The sequence below is a fragment of the Anoplopoma fimbria genome, chromosome 10 (assembly GCF_027596085.1).
Source record: "Anoplopoma fimbria isolate UVic2021 breed Golden Eagle Sablefish chromosome 10, Afim_UVic_2022, whole genome shotgun sequence".
NCBI lineage: Eukaryota > Metazoa > Chordata > Actinopteri > Perciformes > Anoplopomatidae > Anoplopoma > Anoplopoma fimbria.
In genome coordinates, this window is record NC_072458.1 from 23778631 (window position 1) to 23798758 (window position 20128).

General features: G+C 38.4%; 3 protein-coding genes across 4 annotated transcripts; all 3 read right to left on the reverse strand.

Moving 5' to 3' along the window:
• Window positions 1–3780: 3780 nt before the first annotated feature.
• On the reverse strand, window positions 3781–6062 carry LOC129097735 (zinc finger protein 236-like). The gene is made up of 2 exons (XM_054606638.1): window positions 5717–6062; window positions 3781–4745 (listed from the first exon to the last, which is right to left on the reverse strand). The coding sequence occupies exons 1-2, from the start codon at window positions 6060–6062 to the stop codon at window positions 4000–4002; spliced, it is 1092 nt and encodes a 363-aa protein (XP_054462613.1). The 3' UTR covers window positions 3781–3999.
• Window positions 6063–10393: 4331 nt separating this feature from the next.
• Window positions 10394–13374, reverse strand: LOC129096880 (zinc finger protein 260-like). Its single transcript, XM_054605564.1, has 2 exons — window positions 12756–13374; window positions 10394–11747 (listed from the first exon to the last, which is right to left on the reverse strand). Exons 1-2 carry the CDS (start codon window positions 12946–12948, stop codon window positions 10561–10563), a joined length of 1380 nt encoding a protein of 459 aa, XP_054461539.1. The 5' UTR covers window positions 12949–13374; the 3' UTR covers window positions 10394–10560.
• Window positions 13375–15395: 2021 nt separating this feature from the next.
• Window positions 15396–19710, reverse strand: LOC129096874 (gastrula zinc finger protein XlCGF57.1-like). Of its 2 annotated transcripts, XM_054605557.1 has the most exons (3): window positions 19121–19710; window positions 17087–17484; window positions 15396–15569 (listed from the first exon to the last, which is right to left on the reverse strand). In XM_054605557.1, exons 1-3 carry the CDS (start codon window positions 19311–19313, stop codon window positions 15516–15518), a joined length of 645 nt encoding a protein of 214 aa, XP_054461532.1. In that variant the 5' UTR covers window positions 19314–19710; the 3' UTR covers window positions 15396–15515. The 2 variants fall into 2 exon arrangements, with proteins under 2 accessions (XP_054461532.1, XP_054461531.1); XM_054605556.1 differs by having other exon boundaries at window positions 15396–17484.
• Window positions 19711–20128: the final 418 nt, after the last annotated feature.

Here is a 20128-nt window from a genome sequence, read left to right on the forward strand (position 1 = left end):
GTGTGCAAAAAATGTATTTGTTTGTTGAAAAATATTTGTTGCTGATACTATATTTGTTGAGGCAGCAACATTTTTGGAATTTGTATCTGTATTTTAAGTGGAAAATAAGCGTAACAATCCTGATAAACAGCCGATGCCTATCATAAGATAAGATAAGATAAAATAAGATAATCCTTTATTAGTCCCGTAGCGGGGAAATTTGCAGGATTACAGCAGCATAGGGTATTGTGCACACAAGAGACAGTAAAAGAAAAACAAGATAAAAATAAAATGAAATACAAAACAAGTATTATAAATAAGCAATAAAAAACAGTAAAAACTCCACAAGAACTGAATCATGAATCATGTTTTTGGTTTTGATATAGCAGCTGGTTTACAAGACTAGAGACTAGATTTTATCACAACCATCTGGAATGTCCCAAAAAATAATTTAAATCATTCCAAACAGTGTAAACAGTCATAAATTCTAAATGTTATCCTTTAACTATTTTAGGTGATTCCTTTTACTCCACAAACTACAGTCTATAGGTCTGAATGAAGCCATGGGATAGTCACTCTTACAGAGAGAATTCAGACTGTTGTTACTGATTTTACTGAGTCAAGCCAGATAACCATCAGAAATGGGTTGCCACAGGGGTCTATCCTGGGGCCATTGTTGTTTACAGTATACATAAACAACAAAATTCTTCCTCATCAATACTTAAATGTCCAATTTTGGCTGATGAAACATTATTATATGCCACAGGCTCTAGTTTCTGGTTTCTACCTGCTGGTGGCACCAGAGGAAAGGGTGGAGGTACAGCAAGTCATTATCTGTCACTCTATATTTGGATCTTAGTCAAAATATAGATAATCACAGAAAACAATGATCTCATTGTCTTCATTGATCTGCATTTGTCTTTGCTTTTAAATGTGATCGACTGTTTTCCACTTAAAGCAATAAAGAAATAAAGTTTATTCAAGTTTAGTTATTATCAAATGCCAAAGTCCAGCTGTTCATAAAAAAAATGCCAAACTGTTCTTATTGCCCTGTGACATCAGTAAATTAACTTCTACATTTTTATGTAATGATGATGTAAAAATTAGCTCGAGATCCCCAGGGAACATGAGCGACTGGACACTACCAAAAGAAACAAAAATAAGTAAGCTGCAACATCATACATCATAAATGCAGCACAGTGTATCGATTCAAGAAATTCCTACAAAAAGCTGAACTATGGGTATTAAATATGCAGTATGTGGGTTATTTGGTTCTCTGTCAATGTTAACGTGAGTTAGTAACGTGAGTTAGTAACGGTTACATATATATATATATAAATAAGCAATAAAAAAAACAGTAGAAAAAACAACAATAACTGAAATACTATATTTACAGACAGAGAAAAACAACAACTATTTCAACTACTTTTAACTTTTTTAACCATTATTGCACAGTGTTTCTATTGTCATGTTATTATGTTATTATTGTCATGTGGTCATGTGGTCTGCTGGGAGCAGAGTTGGTTGTGCAGCCTGACAGCAGCAGGAAGGAAGGACCTGCGGTACCTCTCCTTCACCACCGGGGGTGAAGCAGCCGGTGGCTGAAGGAGCTGCACAGAGCTGCCAGGGTGTCCTGCATGGGGTGGGAGGTGTTGTTCATCAGGGATGACAGCTTGGCCATCACCCTCCTGTCTCCCACCACCTCCACCGTATCCAGTGGACACCCCAGCACACTGCTGGCCTTCCTGACAAGCTTGTTCAGTCTCTTCTTGTCTGCTGCTGAGATGCTGCTGCTCCAGCAGACCACTGCATAAAAGATGGCTGATGCCACCACAGAGTCGACAAAAGAAAGGAAGTACATGGAGGGTCACAGAGTCGGTTACCAAAGTAACCAGAGGTTTTCTTTAGTTTCCTCATTCAATCTGTTTCATTTTTTATTTTTTGTAGACAGATTCTTTTTTGCTCTCACATTTAAATATTACATAGCCTCCAATCACAGCTCAAAATAAAAACCTTAATGTCCTCCTGTATTTTATCTCTTTTTTTGTTTGTAATGCACAAAATGTGTAAATTGTTTATATAAATAAATATATATATAAATATATATATAAAATAAATATACATTTATATATAAATATATATATTTATAAATATAAATATATATAAATATAATAGAGAAAGAGAGAGAGAACCGTTTAACAGAAAGTACAAGATGGAAACTCTTTTTCAGTAAAGGAGTTTTTATATAGTCCTCCGTCAGCAACATCAGAAGAGCTGAATTTAAGTAACATCTGTTGTTTCAACACATTCAAAAAGGTACCAAAGGTTACATGAGAACTGACTAGTCCACAAGTTAACACTAAAAGGAAAAATAAATTATACAGAAAAATGCAAAAGGACACAAATGTGCAGAGGTGCTTGGCAGGTTTAGAGTGGGAGCAGACTCCACATAACTAAAACATATTTATAAAGTTCAAGTTCTTTATTTATCATATGCAGTCGTTGGCTATGATAATCTCAGACTCCCTCAAAAAATGCTTCTTAAATATGTTTCAAAAAGAAAAAGATGATCACACAAGTAAAAAAACATAGAAAGTTAAAATAAGCATTTAAAAAATGAAATAAAATAAATTAGACAGTAATTGCAAATGTAATGAATGTACATTCAAATTAAGTTATACATAATTTTTGCCCTTTTTGCTTTCTCGTTCTGCAGGTTTCCATGAATCGTTGTGGTACCTGGACCGTAGTCGTGCCTCCTGCTGTGAGCCGACTGACACCCACTGCTACTTCCATTATTATTATTAATCACATTACTGTTACTATTCCCCATTTCATAATTATAATTCTACTATAATAATTGCTGCTGTTATTATAAGTAGGCTTCATTTTTTCCTTCGTTACTCTGCTTACTACTCTTATTATATGAATCATTTATGTCATATACATTGAATGTGTTGTATCTCTGTTATGCTGTTCATTCTGTACACATGACATCTATTGCATTCTGTCCATCCTGGAGAAGGATCCCTCCTCTGTCGTTCTCCCAGAGGTTTCTTCCTTTTTTCTCCCTGTTAAAGGGGTTTTTGTTAGGACAGGGAGTTTTCCTGTGCAGATGTGAGGGAAGGACAGAGGACGTGAGGGTGTAAGGACAGAGGAGGTGAGGGTGTAAGGACAGAGGATGTGAGGGTCTAAGGACAGAGGATGTGAGGGTCTAAGGACAGAGGATGTGAGGGTGTAAGGACAGAGGATGTGAGGGTCTAAGGACAGAGGATGTGAGGGTGTAAGGACAGAGGATGTGAGGGTGTAAGGACAGAGGATGTGAGGGTAAGGACAGAGGATGTGAGGGTGTAAGGACAGAGGATGTAAGGGACAGAGGATGTGAGGGTGTAAGGACAGAGGATGTGAGGGTGAGGACGTAAGGACAGAGGATGTGAGGGTGTAAGGACAGAGGATGTGAGGGTCTAAGGACAGAGGATGTGAGGGTCTAAGGACAGAGGATGTGAGGGTGTAAGGACAGAGGATGTGAGGGTGTAAGGACAGAGGATGTGAGGGTGTAAGGACAGAGGAGGTGAGGGTGTAAGGACAGAGGAGGTGAGGGTGTAAGGACAGAGGATGTGAGGGTGTAAGGACAGAGGATGTGAGGGTGTAAGGACAGAGGATGTGAGGGTGTAAGGACAGAGGATGAGGGTGACAGAGGATGTGAGGGTGTAAGGACAGAGGATGTGAGGGTGTAGGACAGAGGAGGATGTAGGGTGTAAGGACAGAGGATGTGAGGGTGTAAGGACAGAGGATGTGAGGGTGTAAGGACAGAGGATGTCACATGTGTACAGATTGTAAAGCCCTCTGAGGCAAATTTGTAATTCTGGGCTATACAAAATAAACTGAATTGAATTGAATAATTATACAAGTTATACAAAAAAAAAAGTACTGCTCACAGTATTAAACTGCAGTTTGCCTGCGTCACTTCATGTCAACAAATAACCAAAGATCAACTGAAAATGTGTTTTAGTTTTTCATTTAATCCCCGATCAGTCTGGATTGGCTCCTCGTAGACGGTGTCTCTGCTGTGTGACTTCCCATATGTCGCTTAACATCTCCGCTGTATCTAAAACGTTCTTTACAAACTGAACAGCTGTACGGTTTTCCTGGTATGTGACATTTCATGTGACGCTTTAGTTTTCTCTTCTGAGGAAATCTTTTATGGCAAAGCGTGCAAAAAAAGGGTCTGATTCCCGTGTGGATTAACATGTGTACCTTCAGATTCGTCCTGTTGCCAAATCTTTTCCCGCACTCGGAGCAGATGCACAGGTGCTTGTCAGTAATACATCTCTCATCGAGGACATTTTTTAGAGAGTTTGAACCTGATTGGTGTTTTTTTTTCTGTTTCCAATCCTCACTGTCATCAGTCTCAGGTTCAGAAGAGTCATCAGTATCTGATTCTGGATGTTTGTCTGGATCTGAGTTCCTGTCTGGTTCTGGTCCTCCACAGTCCTCTCCATCAGCTTCTGTTTCTGTCTGTTCAGTTTGTCTTTGATGAAGCTGTGAGGACTGAGCTTCCTCTTCATCTCTCTTCACAGGAGTGATTGAGAACTTGGCATCAGCCTCCTCTAGTCCTTGAAGCTGCTCTCCCTCCTGACTGGTCCAGAGTTCCTCCTGTTCCTCTTTAATGTGTGGGGGTTCTGGGTCCTCCGGGTCCAGACTGGAGCTCCACTCCTGCTGCTCAGTGGGAACCTTTTCTTTAGCCACCAACAGCTGCTGGACGTCTGCAGGAAAACAGTGAACTACATTGTTAATGAGGAAAATATTCATTACATTCTCGGAAATCATGTGAACATAGCAGAGAGCATACATCTGCTCCATCTTCATTTATCCTCAGAAAAAAGTGTCCTCCATTAATAAAAAGAAACACAAAGAACTGCTGCGTTCATTCACCGATTACTGCTGAAGCTAAAAGTTAAGTTCTGTTTTCTCTGTCAAGTTTATAACTGCAGTTTTTAGTTTTGCTGCTGATATATCTACAGATACAGAGTTTGACATTTGAGGCAGTGACGCAAGCAAAACGTTTACAAGCCTCTCTAATCATAGAAGTAAATTGCTAAAGAAAACACTCAATACTTCAATATAATACATTATCTAAAAATAAATCTATTGTGGCAGAGAATTAAAGCTCTAATTTGAAGCAAGCAGCCCTCAGAACAGATTTGACTGACTGACTTACTTGATATTAATATTATACCCGTAATCGTTTATTCTTCTTTTCTCTTACTACGTTTGTTGTTATGCACCAATATTCTTAAGCAACAGCCTCATTTGAGACCGACTTGGAAATCAACCTGAATCGTAAAATGAAATTTGGGATAAATCGTGTTTATTGGCAAACAGCAGCGGGGAGAAGCTTCTTCTATAATAAAAATAATAATAAATATAATGTGGGTGAGAGTCAAGAGTTTGTTTTATTAAAGATTTACCTGCATTGAACATAAATACTTTTGGGTATATAGAGTCTTCAATGTTGTGAAAAGTTTGAAAAACACAATATAATATAATAACATTTTCTGGGTCCATTCAATAAACTTATTTTGCTTATCAAAGGCAAAATACATTTGGATTGTCCTTTTTTAACATTAATATGAAATCATTTTGTGATGACAACATTAACAGATGTGTTATTCTCTGTTTATAATGTCTAAAGAGAAAGTAAACAAGAGTCCAGCAGGAGAAAGAGAAAACGAACCTGTTCCAGGTGATGAAACCACCTGGAGCAGTTTTCGATGGCGGAGGTCCATCTCCTCTTCACACTCAGCTATCGTTCTCTCGAAATGTCCAAAGATGTCCTCGACAGCCGCAGTGAGCCGCTGCTGGACGAACAGCTTCAGACTCTGAAGTCTGGACATCTTCCACACACAGAGGAGAAGAAAGAAGAAAGAAGACGCCTGAACTCTGTATGTCTGTGTTGTTTGAACGCAGCAGAACCGTGGAAGTAAACAGCGACGACCACTTCCAGGATGAGACTCCTTCTTCTTCTTCTTCTTCTTCTTCTTCTTCTTCTTCGGTAATAACGGTGCAACCGGAAGAAGCATTATCGCCACCTGCTGCTGTATTAAGTAGCTCTAAGATTATCAGTTCAGCAAGATGTGTTTAAGTTAAAAAATAATATATATTAATAATAATAAAACAAATAATGAAACAAATTAAATAAAAAATTAAAAAATAAAAAAAAAAAAATAAAAAAAAAATAAAAAATAAAAAATAAAAAATAAAAATAAAAATTAAAATTAAAAATTAAAATTAAAATTTAAAAATAAAAATAAAAATAAAAATAAAAATAAATAATAGAATAATAAATAATAATACAAAATTAAAATAATAATTAAAATTAAATAAATAAAACAAATAATAAAACAAATAAAATTAAAATCAAATAAAACAAATAATGAAACAAATAAAATTAAAATTAAATAAAACAAATAATAAAACAAATAAAATTAAAATTAAATTAAATTAAATAAAACAAATAATAAAACAAATACAATTAAAAGTAAATAAAACAAATAATAATAAAACAAATAAAACTAAAATTAAATTAAATTAAATAAAACAAATAATAAAACAAATAAAATTACAATTAAATAAAACAAATAATAAAACAAATAAAAATAAAAATAAAAAAATAAAACAAATAATAAAACAAATTAAATTAAAATTAAAATTAAAATTAAAATTAAATAATAAATTTAAAAAAATAATAATACAAAATTTAAAAAATCTGAACCATATTTTCACAATACCATCAGTTAGTCTAAGATACTGAAAGAGTATTTGATAACACTCCTTAAGTTATTTCGCGGCAGGTACCGGTTGGCCAGAAGGGCTGCAGCTGGGGCAGTTGCTGAGGCAAAACCCGAGTGTGGGAGGAGTTCGGCGAGGCCATGGAGAAGGACTTTCGAATGGCCTCAAGGAAGTTCTGGCAAACCGTGAGACGACTCAGAAAGGGGAAACAGGGCTTGTCTCAGGCTGTGCTCAGCAGGGGGGGAGAACTGCAGACCCGGACTGGGGATATTGTCGAGCGGTGGAAAGAACACTTTGAGGAACTCCTGAACCCGACCAACACGTCCTCTGTGGAAGAGGCAGAGTCTGAAGACTCAGGGGAAGACTCGTCCATATGCCTGGCGGAGGTCGTTGAGGTAGTTAAAAAGCTCTTCAGCGGCAAAGCGCCAGGAGTGGATGAGATTCGACCAGAGATGCTAAAGGCTCTGGACATTGTTGGGCTGTCTTGGTTGACACGTCTCTTCACTGTCGCGTGGAAGTCGGGTACAGTGCCTGAGGAGTGGCAGACCAGACATTCTTGTTTTACGTACTCATTTGTTTGTTTACCATATTTTATCTTAAAGTTTCATGTTTTCTATTTTTAAATGATGTATTATACTATTGCACTGTGTTTATTGTTCCAAGCGAAATTCCTTCTCTGTGTAACATACTTGGCAATAAAACATATTCTAATGTTATCTTGCTGAGGTTTTAAATGAGCTGCCTTCTATCTCCCACATATTTCTGACAGTTTACAATAACATGTTCTACCGTTTCCTCTTTGGCTGTATCGTGTTTTCCTACTTTAAGTATTTTCGTTTTTTTATTGAATTATAAAATAAATACCCACAATTGTGCATAACATGTTATGACGTTGTCAAGGTAATATCAGCAAAGTGCTGTTCCTTTTGTATTTATACCATTTCAGGCCCTTGCAGCTTGTAAAACACAGATTTACCAGGTGAGTCAGTTGGTCCCTGAGGGTTCAGGGTTTTAAGGGTTTAGGGAGGACATTGGGATTGGTTCTGGACCGCCTCTATAGGACGACCTAGCTAACGAAATAACCACTTCTCGGGTTGGATTTCAAAAATAATTATTTTTCTTCTTGGCAAAAATGTATCAAACAGAAATAAATACACACATTAAAATAATAATAATAAAAGGTTCTTAAAGTATTTTCGTAAGTTCTGTTGATTCTTAAATACGTTAGAATGTGTTTCCAACACTTGAAAAATAATTTCAAGTGAAGAAGTCACATGGATTTTTATTTTTTATTTTAGAATATAACTGATATTCTGCTCTATGTGCACTTTTTAAACCTTCAGTCTGAAAAAGCTAAATGCTTACAGCAAATAATTGAAGTTAAACATTAATAAGTATTGAACACGTCACCATTTTTCTCAGTAAATATATTTCTGAAGGCGAAATTTTCACCAGATGTCGGTAACAACCCAAGTAATCCATACATATAAAGAAAACCAAACAAACAAGTTCAGAAATTAAGTTATGTGTAATAAAATGGAATGACACAGGGAAACACTAACTGAAATGTATTTAATACTTGGTACAAAAGCCTTTGTTGGTAATGACAGCTTCAAGACGCCTCCTGTATGGAGAAACTAGTTGCATTGCTCAGGTGTGATTTTGGCCCATTCTTCCACACAGTCTTCAAATCTTGAAGGTTCCGTGGGCTTCTTCTATGAACTCTGATCTTTAGTTCTTTCCATAGATTTTCTATTGGATTCAAGTCAGGTGATTGGCTGGGCCATTCTAGCAGCTTTATTTTCTTTCTCTGAAACCAATTGAGAGTTTCCTTGGCTGTGTGTTTGGGATCATTGTCTTGCTGAAATGTCCACCCTCGTTTCATCTTCATCATCCTGCGGTACATTTTCCATTAATCCTTCCTGGAATTATATGAAGTTTGCCAGTGCCGTATGCTGAAAAACAGCCCCACACCATGATGTTCCCACCTCCAAACTTCACTGTTGGTGTGGTGTTTTTGGGGTGATGTGCAGTGCCATTTGACCTCCAAACATGGTGTGTATTATGGCATCCAAAGAGTTCAATGTTGGCCTCATCTGACCAGACTATATTCTCCCAGTATTTCACAGGCTTGTCTAAATGTTGTGCAGCAAACTTTAAACGAGCTTCAACATGCTTTTTCTTCAGCAATGGAGTCTTGTGTGGTGAGCGTGCATACAGGCCACGGCGGTTGATGCATTAGTTATTGTTTTCTTTGAAACAATTGTACCTGCTAATTCCAGGTCTTTCTGAAGCTCTCCACAAGTGGTCCTTGGCTCTTGAACAACTCTTCTGATAATTATTTTCACTCCAGTCAGAAATCTTACGAGGAGCACCTGGTCGTGGCCGGTTTATGGTGAATGATGTTCTTTCCATTTCCGGATTATAGCCCCAACAGTGCTCACCGGAACATTCAGAAGTTTAGAAATCCTTCTGTAACCAATGCCATCAGTATGTTCTGCAACAATAAGGTTGCGAAGGTCTTGAGAGAGCTCTTTGCTTTTACCCATCATGAGATGTTTCTTGTGTGACACCTTGGTAATGAGACACCTTTTTATAGGCCATCAGTTGGGACTGAACCAGCTGATATTAATTTGCACTGACAAGGGGCAGGATTGCTTTCTAATTACTGATAGATTTCAGCTGGTGTCTTGGCTTTCCATGCCTTTTTGCACCTCCCTTTCTTCATGTGTTCAATACTTTTTCCCTGTCATTCCATTTTATTCGACATAACTTAATTTCTGAACGTATTTGTTTTGTTTTGTTTGTATGTATGGATTACTTGGGTTGTTACCAACATCTGGTGAAAATTCCATGTCAATAGCACCTTTAGAAATATATTTACTCAGAGAAATGGTGACGTGTTCAATACTTATTTTACCCACTGTATGTTGTCTTGAATGAAAAAGTGCTTGTAACAATCACAACCTACACAAAACATAAGATTTACCAAAAACTCCTAAAGCTAGCTAACCTAACCAAACACATTATTTGCCAGTCTTAACATTGATTATACAGGTAAGAAACAGTAAATATACACATGGGAAGTGAAGATAACATGGCATTATGAAAGATATTACTTTAGGTAAGTTTCAGAAGACTGAAGCTGTTTTGTCATAACTTCTTGTCTTTTGTGTGTACATTTCTAGATGATATAAGAAAATATGCTCAACTGTGTCAGTGGTTACAAGACTTGGAGCCCCTGGTTTAATCATTAAAAATGTATTGTGATTAAATGTTACACACTTCTTTAAGATAACATTTTGATACGAAAAATTACCAGTATAATTATAAATGTTATTTCAGTGTAGCACAAACTTTCCCTCTGAAATAAAGTACAGTAGAAATGTAAAGTAGCATTAAGTAAATACTACACTTCATTCATTTGACAGCTTTGGTCTCTCGTTACTTTCTAAAATATGATGTTTGCATAGATTGAACTACCCAACAATATATAACATTAGATCCTAAATGATTCATTGATTAGTCAATCAACAGTAAATTCCCTCTTTAGGTTTCCGCAAAGTGTGTTTCCTTGCTGAGCTGTCGGATCATTAAGGATATCTTTTGGCTTCTTTATTCAAAATGGCAATAAAGTTTGCAACTCAATGAGCAATTTGAAAGCCTTTACATAATACAGAGACTCTTCAGTTTGTTCTTGCTATAAACTTGCTTAGCTTGGCTCGAAGGCATTTTTTCAATTCAGTCATACTTCAGTTATGGCACAAAATTGTTTTAACCATGTCTCATTTATTTACTGATTTCCTCAACAATACACTTGTGATTTTTGAAATTACAAAGACGAGAGAATCTTTTAGCGCAAACTGCACAACTAAGTGTCTTCACCCCTGTGTGGACAGTCATGTGTTGTGTCAGGTTTCCCTTTTGTGCAAATGTCTTACCACAATATGAACAACTAAATGGTTTCTCCCCTGTGTGGACAGTCATGTGTTTTGTCAGACTTCCCTTTTGAGTGAATCGTCTATCACAAACTGAACAACTGAACTGTTTCTCCCCTGTGTGGACAGTCGTGTGTTTTGTCAGGTTTCCCTTTTGTGCAAATGTTTTACCACAATATGAACAACTAAATGGTTTCTCCCCTGTGTGAAGAGTTAAGTGTCTTCCTAGATCCCCCTTTTGAGTGAATCTTTTACCGCAAACTGAACAACTAAATGGTTTCTCCCCTGTATGGACAGTCAAGTGTCGTCTCAAATGTTGACTTAGTGTGAATCCTTTACCACAAACTGAACAACTAAATGGTTTTTCCCCTGTGTGGACAATCGAGTGTCGTTTCAGATTTTGCTCAAAAGTGAATTTTTTACCACAGACTGAACAACTAAATAATTTTCCCCCAGTGTGGATTCGAGTGTGTTTCTTCAGATGTCCCTTGTTGCCAAAGCTTCCAGCACATTCAGACGAGCCAATTGATGCGTTTCCAGTATTACAGTCGATATCACTTACAGGTATTTCATTGTTTAGCAGAGGGTTTAAATTTGATTGAGGTTCCTGAGTGTCCTCCCAATCTCTATAGTCATCAGTCTCAAATTCAGAGTAGTAGGAAGTCCCATCAGTAGCTGGTTCTAAAGGACTTTCTGGATCTGAGTCTCTGGGTGGTTCCGGTCCTCCATAGTCCTCTCCATCAGCTTCTGTTTTCGAATGCTCTGCCTCTCTATTCTCCTCAGTTTGTCTTTGATGAAGCTGTGAGGACTGAACTTCTTCTTCATCATCATCTTCACTCTTCACAGGGACAGGAGTGAATGAGAACTTGGTATCAGCCTCCTCCAGCCCTTGAAGCTGCTCTCCCTCCTGACCGGTCCAGAGTTCCTCCTGTTCCTCTTTAATGTGTGGGGGCTCTGGGTCCTCCTGGTCCAGACTGGAGCTCCATTCCTGCTGCTCAGGGGGAACCTCTTCTTTAACCACCAACAGCTGCTGGATGTCTGTGGAGATTAATGAAATAAATTCACACATTTTAGAAACCTCATATCAATATCACTAATATTTAAGAGGTTTATCATTGAAGAAGTGGTGAATTTGTTGTACATGAGAGAAGCATGGACCCTAAATAGAAATGCTGTATGGTGCGATCATAAACATCATAGATTGGCTTGTGTTGCATTGACTGGCGCCACTACCCACCCTCATCAACAGACTTTCACTAGCCTATGCAGCGACTACCTGTTCAACTTACTGTAACAAGTTCCCCTGAGCGGCTATTTCTAGTAGGGGTGGGGGGAAAAAAACTCAATAATCGTTGATTTTAAAGTAAATTCTCAATGTTATGATTGCCTGTTACAATTCCCTGACATCAGGCTCTCCATTGCTAACAACTGCCCCTCAATGCAACCGACATAATCCACATTTGTCATGTTTACGTTCTAAACTACGCTAAATACTAGCAGAACTTGGGTGAGAGCAGCTGAGATTGAGCAGCCGAATAATCCAATCGGCACCACTTGGTTTAAATAGCTATAGTACAGAAGCATTGTTACTGACACAGCGATACTCTACAACCGAACCAAAGCTAAAGTCATGGAATCAATGAGGAAAGTGCAACCACAACACTGGTGCCTCCTTTGATGAGTCCCCCAGGGAACCCCTGTGACATGGCAATGACATCACCAAGACTATATACATTAGCGCAAGGACGATCACGGAAATCCATTTATTCTTCAAGTCGACATTCGCTTTTTTCTCCGACGCCAGATGAGAATCAGTGCCCCACTTAACCCTCCGACAGAGTGGTACGGTCCTAAGCAAGAAACTCTTCGTAGAGTAAAAAGCACAATATTTACCTCATAGATGTGGTAGAGGTGAAGCATAAAGCTGAATAATTCCTAAATACATAAGTACAGTACCTGGAATTTTACTTGACTGATCTGAATACTTCCTCCAGAACTGGTTCCCAGCAGTTTAAAGTGATAATAAAACAATGAAACTGAACCAACCTGCTCTTTGTATCCGGACTTCAGGGATGAAAACAGCGTCCAGGAGTTTCCGTTGTCGCTCGTTCTCCTCTTTAGAACGAGAAAGTTCCTCCTCGTGCTCTGCTATCGTTCTTTCAAACAGCTCAAATATCTCTTCAGCAGCTGCAGTGAGTCTCTGGTTGACTAAAGATCTCAGTATTTGTGCTTTAGACATGTTAACACAACGACATAAACTTAAAAACGGTTTGCTCTCTCCGACCTTCGCTGTGTTGCTAAAGTTTGCGTCCGTCTACTTCCTGTTAGCATGCTAACTTGATTAGCTTCGTAGGACACCAGGAGACCATCCGGACGTTTTCAATTAAGAGACACACCAGAGTCCACTCACACAGGTTTATCTGGACGTTTTGGGTCGATGGAATATATAGTTAAGTCTATATAGGCTGAGCTCCGTATACGTCTATTTTCAGCTAGCTAGCTTCGCTTAGCATTCTTGGCTAACAGAGATACGACTGCAAAAAGTCTACTTAAACAAAGTAATACGGGCTCTGGTGGTTTACTCCAGTTGTATCTGAATAACTATGTGACTAAGAGAGTCGGACTCACGGGGAAAACTGGTTTACAACGAGGCGGAAAACCCCCTTCAACCAGCTTCCGCATATCGTTGGTGAACGGTTTCCGGTACTTCTTCTTCGTAGACTTTTTTACGGCAGTTGGCAGCCACGATGTTACATTACTGCCACCCTCAGGTTTTATTCTCCCCCAGTCCAGTCCTCATTAAAAACCTAAATAGCCACTTCAGTTCAGTTTCATTTTATTCACAACATAGTTAAAATACAGTATTTAAAAACAATCATCTGATACAAAAACAACTAAACAAATAGTATTTAAGATATATGATGTGTAGTATGAAAAGTGCACGTATTATACATGTTTTGTATGGACCCATGTGTCTGAAATAAAAGTTAAATACATACAGTAACAATCAATACATACACAACACCTACGACTAACCAAAGACCCTTAACATTAACCAACCCAACCCTTAAATCTAAAGACACTTATTCCACCAGTCTTAAAATTGATTATATAGGTAAAATACAATAGAGAAATGTGACATATGGCAAGTGAAGCTACCTGTATTATTTCAAAGTGATTTTAGAGAAGAACACTATCGTTTAAATGTCCACAGCTGTTTATAGGATTCAAACTATAATATTTTTGTAGCAACTGTTGTTGTAGGAGCCGTTAGTAATATCTGCTTTATGTCTGTTTAAAAGGAACCTCCATGAACTGTCAACTTTTGAAAAGTCCTGACCTCACCAACCTTCTCTTTGGTGTCTTAACAAGATTTAGACATGAGAATGTTGCTCTGATGACCGAAGTCCAGACTGCAGTGGGCAATAAGGATGACTTCAAAGTGGAAATGACTGATACCATCTCCAACGACTTTTACGTGGATGACTGTTTAAAATCTTTGCCCACAGAGGAAGAACCAATGCAGCTGGTAATAGATTTTACTGATATATTTTTAAAGGAGGGATTTCTTCTTTTTTAAAGTGGACAAGCAATAGTCGGGCTGTATTGTCATCTCTTCCCGAGGCAAAGCGGTCCAAAACAACCAGGCAGCTGCACTTGGAACAAGACAACCTGGCTGTAAAGATGGCACTTGAAGTGAATTTGCTCACCGAAAGTGACACTTTCACATTCAAGCCTGCAGTGGAGAAACCACCACACATCAGACGTGGTATTCTTTCAATCCTCAGTTAAATCTGTGACCCGTGAGGATTCTTGTCATCATTCACCTTGCTACCAAAACTGCTGTCGCAAGGAATGTGTAGAAAAAAACATATCCGGGTATGGCCCTATTCCCTTAAATCCCCAACGCATTTCCGGAAGATCCATAGGTCAAAAGAGACCCAATGGCGAACGCCATCATCACAAATTCTGAAAATGCAACCACCAAACTTATAAACTTATTTTCTAGGTGGACCTAACTAAAGACCCTAGTTGTTTGGTTCCTGAGACCAAAGCTATTCTTCTCGAGCTAAGAAGAAAGAGGAATTAAGTTGTTGCTTCTTTAACTGTTGCCGGCTCATCCATCAGGGATGCAGTCAGTAGTCAATCACTCTCCGTAAGTGACATCTCCAGAGTAGAATCTGCCATTATTACCTTAAGTCAGCAAGCATCATTCAAGGAGGAATTCTCTTTGTTGGAAAGTGGATTGGCTCCTGTGTTGAAAGATGATTTGTTGAGTCATATGTTCATATGTTCTCAACATACAAAAAATGATACATTATACAGGCATTATGAAATATATTACTTTCAGCAAGTTTCAGAAGACTGAAGCTGTTTTGTCATCATTTCTTGTACTTTGCGTTTGTTGCACTTTTGCTCTGGTTTATGCTTTTAGATGCTTGTTTAAGAAAGGAGATGCACTTATGACTTCTGGTGACGAGTAGTTCTCTTGAATACCTATGTTGAATACACTTCCTGTAAGTCGCTTTGGATAAAAGCGTCTGCTAAATGACTGTAATGTAATGTAATGTATTTCCTCCATGATATAAGAAAATATGCTCAACTATGTCGGTGGTAACAAGACTGGGAGCCACTGGTTTAAGCATAACATTTTTATTGTGACTGTAACACACTGTTGTAGTCAATGTAGCACAATCTTTCTCTCTGAAATATAGTGGAGTAGAAATGTAAAGTCATGCAATTTGAAAATGTATGTTGCACTTCATCCAAGTGACCCATCGACCTCAGCGCCCGGTTCCCTTGATTTCAGTCCCTGGGATGAAGAGTCGTCCGTTCCTTTTCACCAGACCAGTGAATAGCCTAAACAATATTCCAACAAGCATTCTACATTAACGTAATACACAGACTATTAAGTTGGTTAACGCAAGTGTCAGATTCTTACTATAAACAGGCCTAGCTTGGCTGTAATTCATTTGTTCAATGAAGTCATACTTCAATTATGGCACAAAATTACAGTTTAAAGCAAAATCAATGAAGTAATGAATTTAAACTGGAGAGAAAATGTTGCTCAAGAAAAAGAAGGTTAAATATTTGCCTCAGTTTCATCACCTATGATGATTCAGCTCAAACCTTAGTGCTGTATAGGGGAAATAAAATACTTAATAATAAATAATTTAAAACAATTATTAATAAATACATGACACATTAAAAAGGACAAAATATTACAGAGACAAATACCAACACAATTGTGTTATTAAATTAATGTGTAGCTTCATCTTAGCTGAACAAACTTATTCTGCAGTCTATCAGCCAGTTTTGAAGTGTTTAACCGTGTCTCATTTATTTCTGATACCCTCACCAATACACCTGTGATTTTTGAGACAAAATAATCTTTGATCGCAAACTGTACAACTAAGTGGCTACTCACCTGCGTGGACGGTCATGTGTTGTGTCAGGTTTCCTTTTTGTGCAAATCTTTTACCACAATATGAACAACTAAATGGTTTCTCCCCTGTGTGGACCATCAAATGTCGTTTCAGATTTTGCTCTAGTGTGAACTTTTTACTACAATTTGAGCAATTAAATGGTTTCTCTCCTGTGTGGACAAATAAGTGTCGTCTCAGATCCCCCTTTTGAGTGAATCTCTTACCACAAATTGAACAAATGAATTTTTTCTCCACTGTACGGACCATCAAATGTTGTCTCAGATGTGGATTTAGTATGATTTCTTTGCCAGAAACTGAACAACTAAATTGTTTCTCCCCTGTGTGGACAATCAAATGTCGTTTCAGATTCTGCTCTAGTGTGAATTCTCTACTACAAACTGAACAGCTAAATGGTTTCTCTCCTGTGTGGACAATCATGTGTCTCCTGAGAGCCCCTTTTTGAGTGAATCTTTTATCACAAACTGAACAACTGAACTGTTTCTCGCCTGTGTGGACAGTCATGTGTTTTGTCAGGTTTCCCTTTTGTGCAAATGTTTTACCACAATATGAACAACTAAATGGTTTCTCCCCTGTGTGGAGAGTTAAGTGTCTTCCCAGATCCCCCTTTTGAGTGAATCTTTTACCACAAACTGAACAACTAAATGGTTTCTCCCCTGTATGGACAGTGAAATGTTGTTTCAGATTTTGCTCTCGCGTGAATTTTTTGTCACAAACTGAACAACTAAATGGTTTCTCCCCTGTGTGGACAGTCAAGTGTCTGTTAAGAGTACTAACGAATACAAATGTTTTGCCACAAACTGAGCATTGAAATGGTTTCACTCCTGATTGGATTCCAGTGTGTTTCTTCAGATGTCCCTTGTTGCCAAAACTTCCAGCACATTCAGACGAGCCAATTGATGCGTTTTCAGTTTTACAGTTGATTTCACTTACAGGTATTTCATTGTTTTTCTGAGGGTTTAAATCTGACTGAGGTTCCCGAGTGTCCTCCCAATCTCCACTGTCATCAGTGTCAGGTTCAAAGTAGTGTGAAGTCCCATCAGCAGCTGGTTGTAAATGCTCTTCCTCTCTGTTTTCCTCAATTTGTCTTTGATGAAGCTGTGAGGACTGAACGTCCTCCTTATCACCATCATCACTCTTCACAGGAGTGAATGAGAACTTGATATCAGCCTCCTCCAGACCTTGAAGCTGTTCTCCCTCCCTCCTGGTCCAGAGTTCCTCCTGTTCCTCTTTAATGTGTGAGGGCTCTGGGCCCCGCTGGTCCAGACTGGAGCTCCACTCTTGCTGCTCAGGGGGAACCTCTTCTTTAACCACCAACAGCTGCTGAGCGTCTGTGGCAGGTAATTAAAATAGATTCATAAGTCTTTGATATATCATATTGATCACTCTCTTATTCTCATAAGAATTTCATACAAACACTTATTAAAGAATCATTATATAATAGTCCAAATGAGCTCCATCACCACCAACTAAAAGAGTCAAATCTTGCTATTTTCTTTCTCTCTGCATCTTTTTTTTCTGTGCTTATCAGGGTTTTTATTTGTTGCGAGGCATAGTGACAGTAGTGTCTCCTCGCAAAAGAAACAGCAAATACTACAATGATGGTGTGACAACATTAAAGGTGATATGTGAAGTTGTGTGTTTGTCATTGGTATTAATGTTACCACAATCCTGTTTGAAGAGAGGTTTGTCTGGTCAAGAAGTAAGAAAAGTGAGGACATTCAGCAAGGACTTTCACCCAGAGAGGTTAGATTGTTTGATATATTAAGATAGCTTTTCTATTGATGGTCATTCGTTTAGTTTAATAATATTTTTGTTATTGTTTAGTTTACTTAGTTTTTGGTTTGGTCATTTGTTTTGAATTGGGTAACACTGTGGGCACCTGTGGTTATATATAGGAGTAGGCAGGTATAGGACCAGCACCCACCGGGGTGGGCCTATGGTTTTTTACCAGTGCAGGAGAGTCAGTGACAGAATTACCTTTGTTCTTTTGTTGGTTTGCCTTCTTTCTTTGACCAAATAAATAATCAGAAACACAGAATTCTGCATTATCTCTTTTGCTTGCGTAAACCACAAACCCATGGTGCGTCAGTGGCCTTTTGATTTAAATTTGTTTTGGGGATTTTTCGGACAATTGGCCACTACAAGCACTATAACATAAATTCCTATTTTTGTGTGTGATGACAGACATTTTAAACAGGCCCTATTATGCTATTTTCCAGGTACATATTTTTATCTCAAGTTACAGTTACAACATGTTTACATGCGTTAATGCTCATAATCCTCCTTTTTTTCATCCTGGCTGTCCTGTAGCACCTCTTCTCACCCTCTCTCTGAAGTGCTCCGTTGCAGCTCCTCCCTCGAGAAAACAAAGTCTGCTCTGATTGGTCAGCTAGCCCGCTCGGTTGTGATTGGTCAACGATTCACATTTAAAAAAACTCTTCCTCCGGAGCTTCAGCTCTGTCTCTCTCTTTTGATGTTTGAGGGCCAAACTAGCCGGAAGGAGGTTTACGTCACTTCTGTAACATTATGACCTCATAAAGTTACGTAAGTGAAGGAGAGAATTCAATGGAGCCGTTTCAGGCAGCTCTGGAGCTTCTGAGGGGGAGGGTAACTCCTTTTAGGCGTGGACTTCAGGTTTTACACTCTACGGATCTTTTACATGTACAAAAATATATATAACACACTAAAGAAGAGGGGAAACGTGGAAAAGCATCATAGGGCCACTTTAACACAATAGGAATCTGTGTTTTACAGCAACACATCATATTCTATACGACTGTCGTGTTTGTAGCGTCGCTATCCTGTTAGAACCAAGTATCTCTAAAAAGAAAAACAGTACTTGCTCACTGCTTGTAACATATCATTTTCACAGTGTGTATCAGTCATTTTACTTCAGTTAAGGATCTGAATACTTGATCGAGCACTGGTTCCCACAATATAAAGTGATAATGAAACTGAACAAACCTGCTCTTTGAATCCGGACTTCAGGGTTGAAAACAGCGTCCAGGAGTTTCCGTTGTCGCTCGTTCTCCTCTTTGGAACGAGAAAGTTCCTCCTCGTGCTCTGCTATCGTTCTTTCAAACAGCTCAAATATCTCTTCAGCAGCTGCAGTGAGTCGCTGGTTGACTAAAGATCTCAGTATTTGTGCTTTAGACATTTTTACTTAATCACAGAATCTTTCCATCCAGACAAACTTCCTGCTAGCATGCTAACTTAATTAGCTCCGTAGGACACCAGGAGACAATCCGGATGTTTTCCGACACAGAGTCCACTCGGAGAGGTTTATGGAGACATTTTGTTTCAATGAAAAAACGCAGTTTAGTCTCCACCGACGAGCTCTGTGTGGCTGAGTTCCGTCTATTTCCAGCTAGCAAGCTACGCTAGCTTCAATTAGCATTCTTAGCTAAGAGAGAAACGTCTGAGGTGAAACCTTTCACAAAGTCCACTTTAACCAGTTTATCCACACCAACGGGCTCTAGTGGTTCACTCCGGTTGTATCTGGAAAGGGGGGAGGGACTCACGGGGGAAAACCGGTTTACAACAAGGAGGGAAAAAACCTCTTCACTCGGCAGAAGTTTTCTTGAATGGTTTCCGGTACTTCTTCTTCTTTGATGGTTTTACGGCAGTTGGCATCTACGATGTTGCATTACTGCCACCTTCAGGTTTTATTCTCCCCGGTCCAAAAACCTAAATAACCACTTCAGCTTCAATTTATTAATAACACAGTAAAAACACAGTATTTAAGAACAATCATCCGAGACATGTGAAATGAGACACCCTGATAGACACTAAACAAACAGTATTTAGAAATGTGTTGTCTAGTAAAAATAATAGTGCATGTATTATACAATAACAAGCACAACCTACACAACACAGGCGTACCAAAGACTGTTAAAAGTAACTAACCTAAACCTAAAAAAAAAATCAATTGTTGGGCACACATACAACATTTTACATTATGCCGGCATTGTG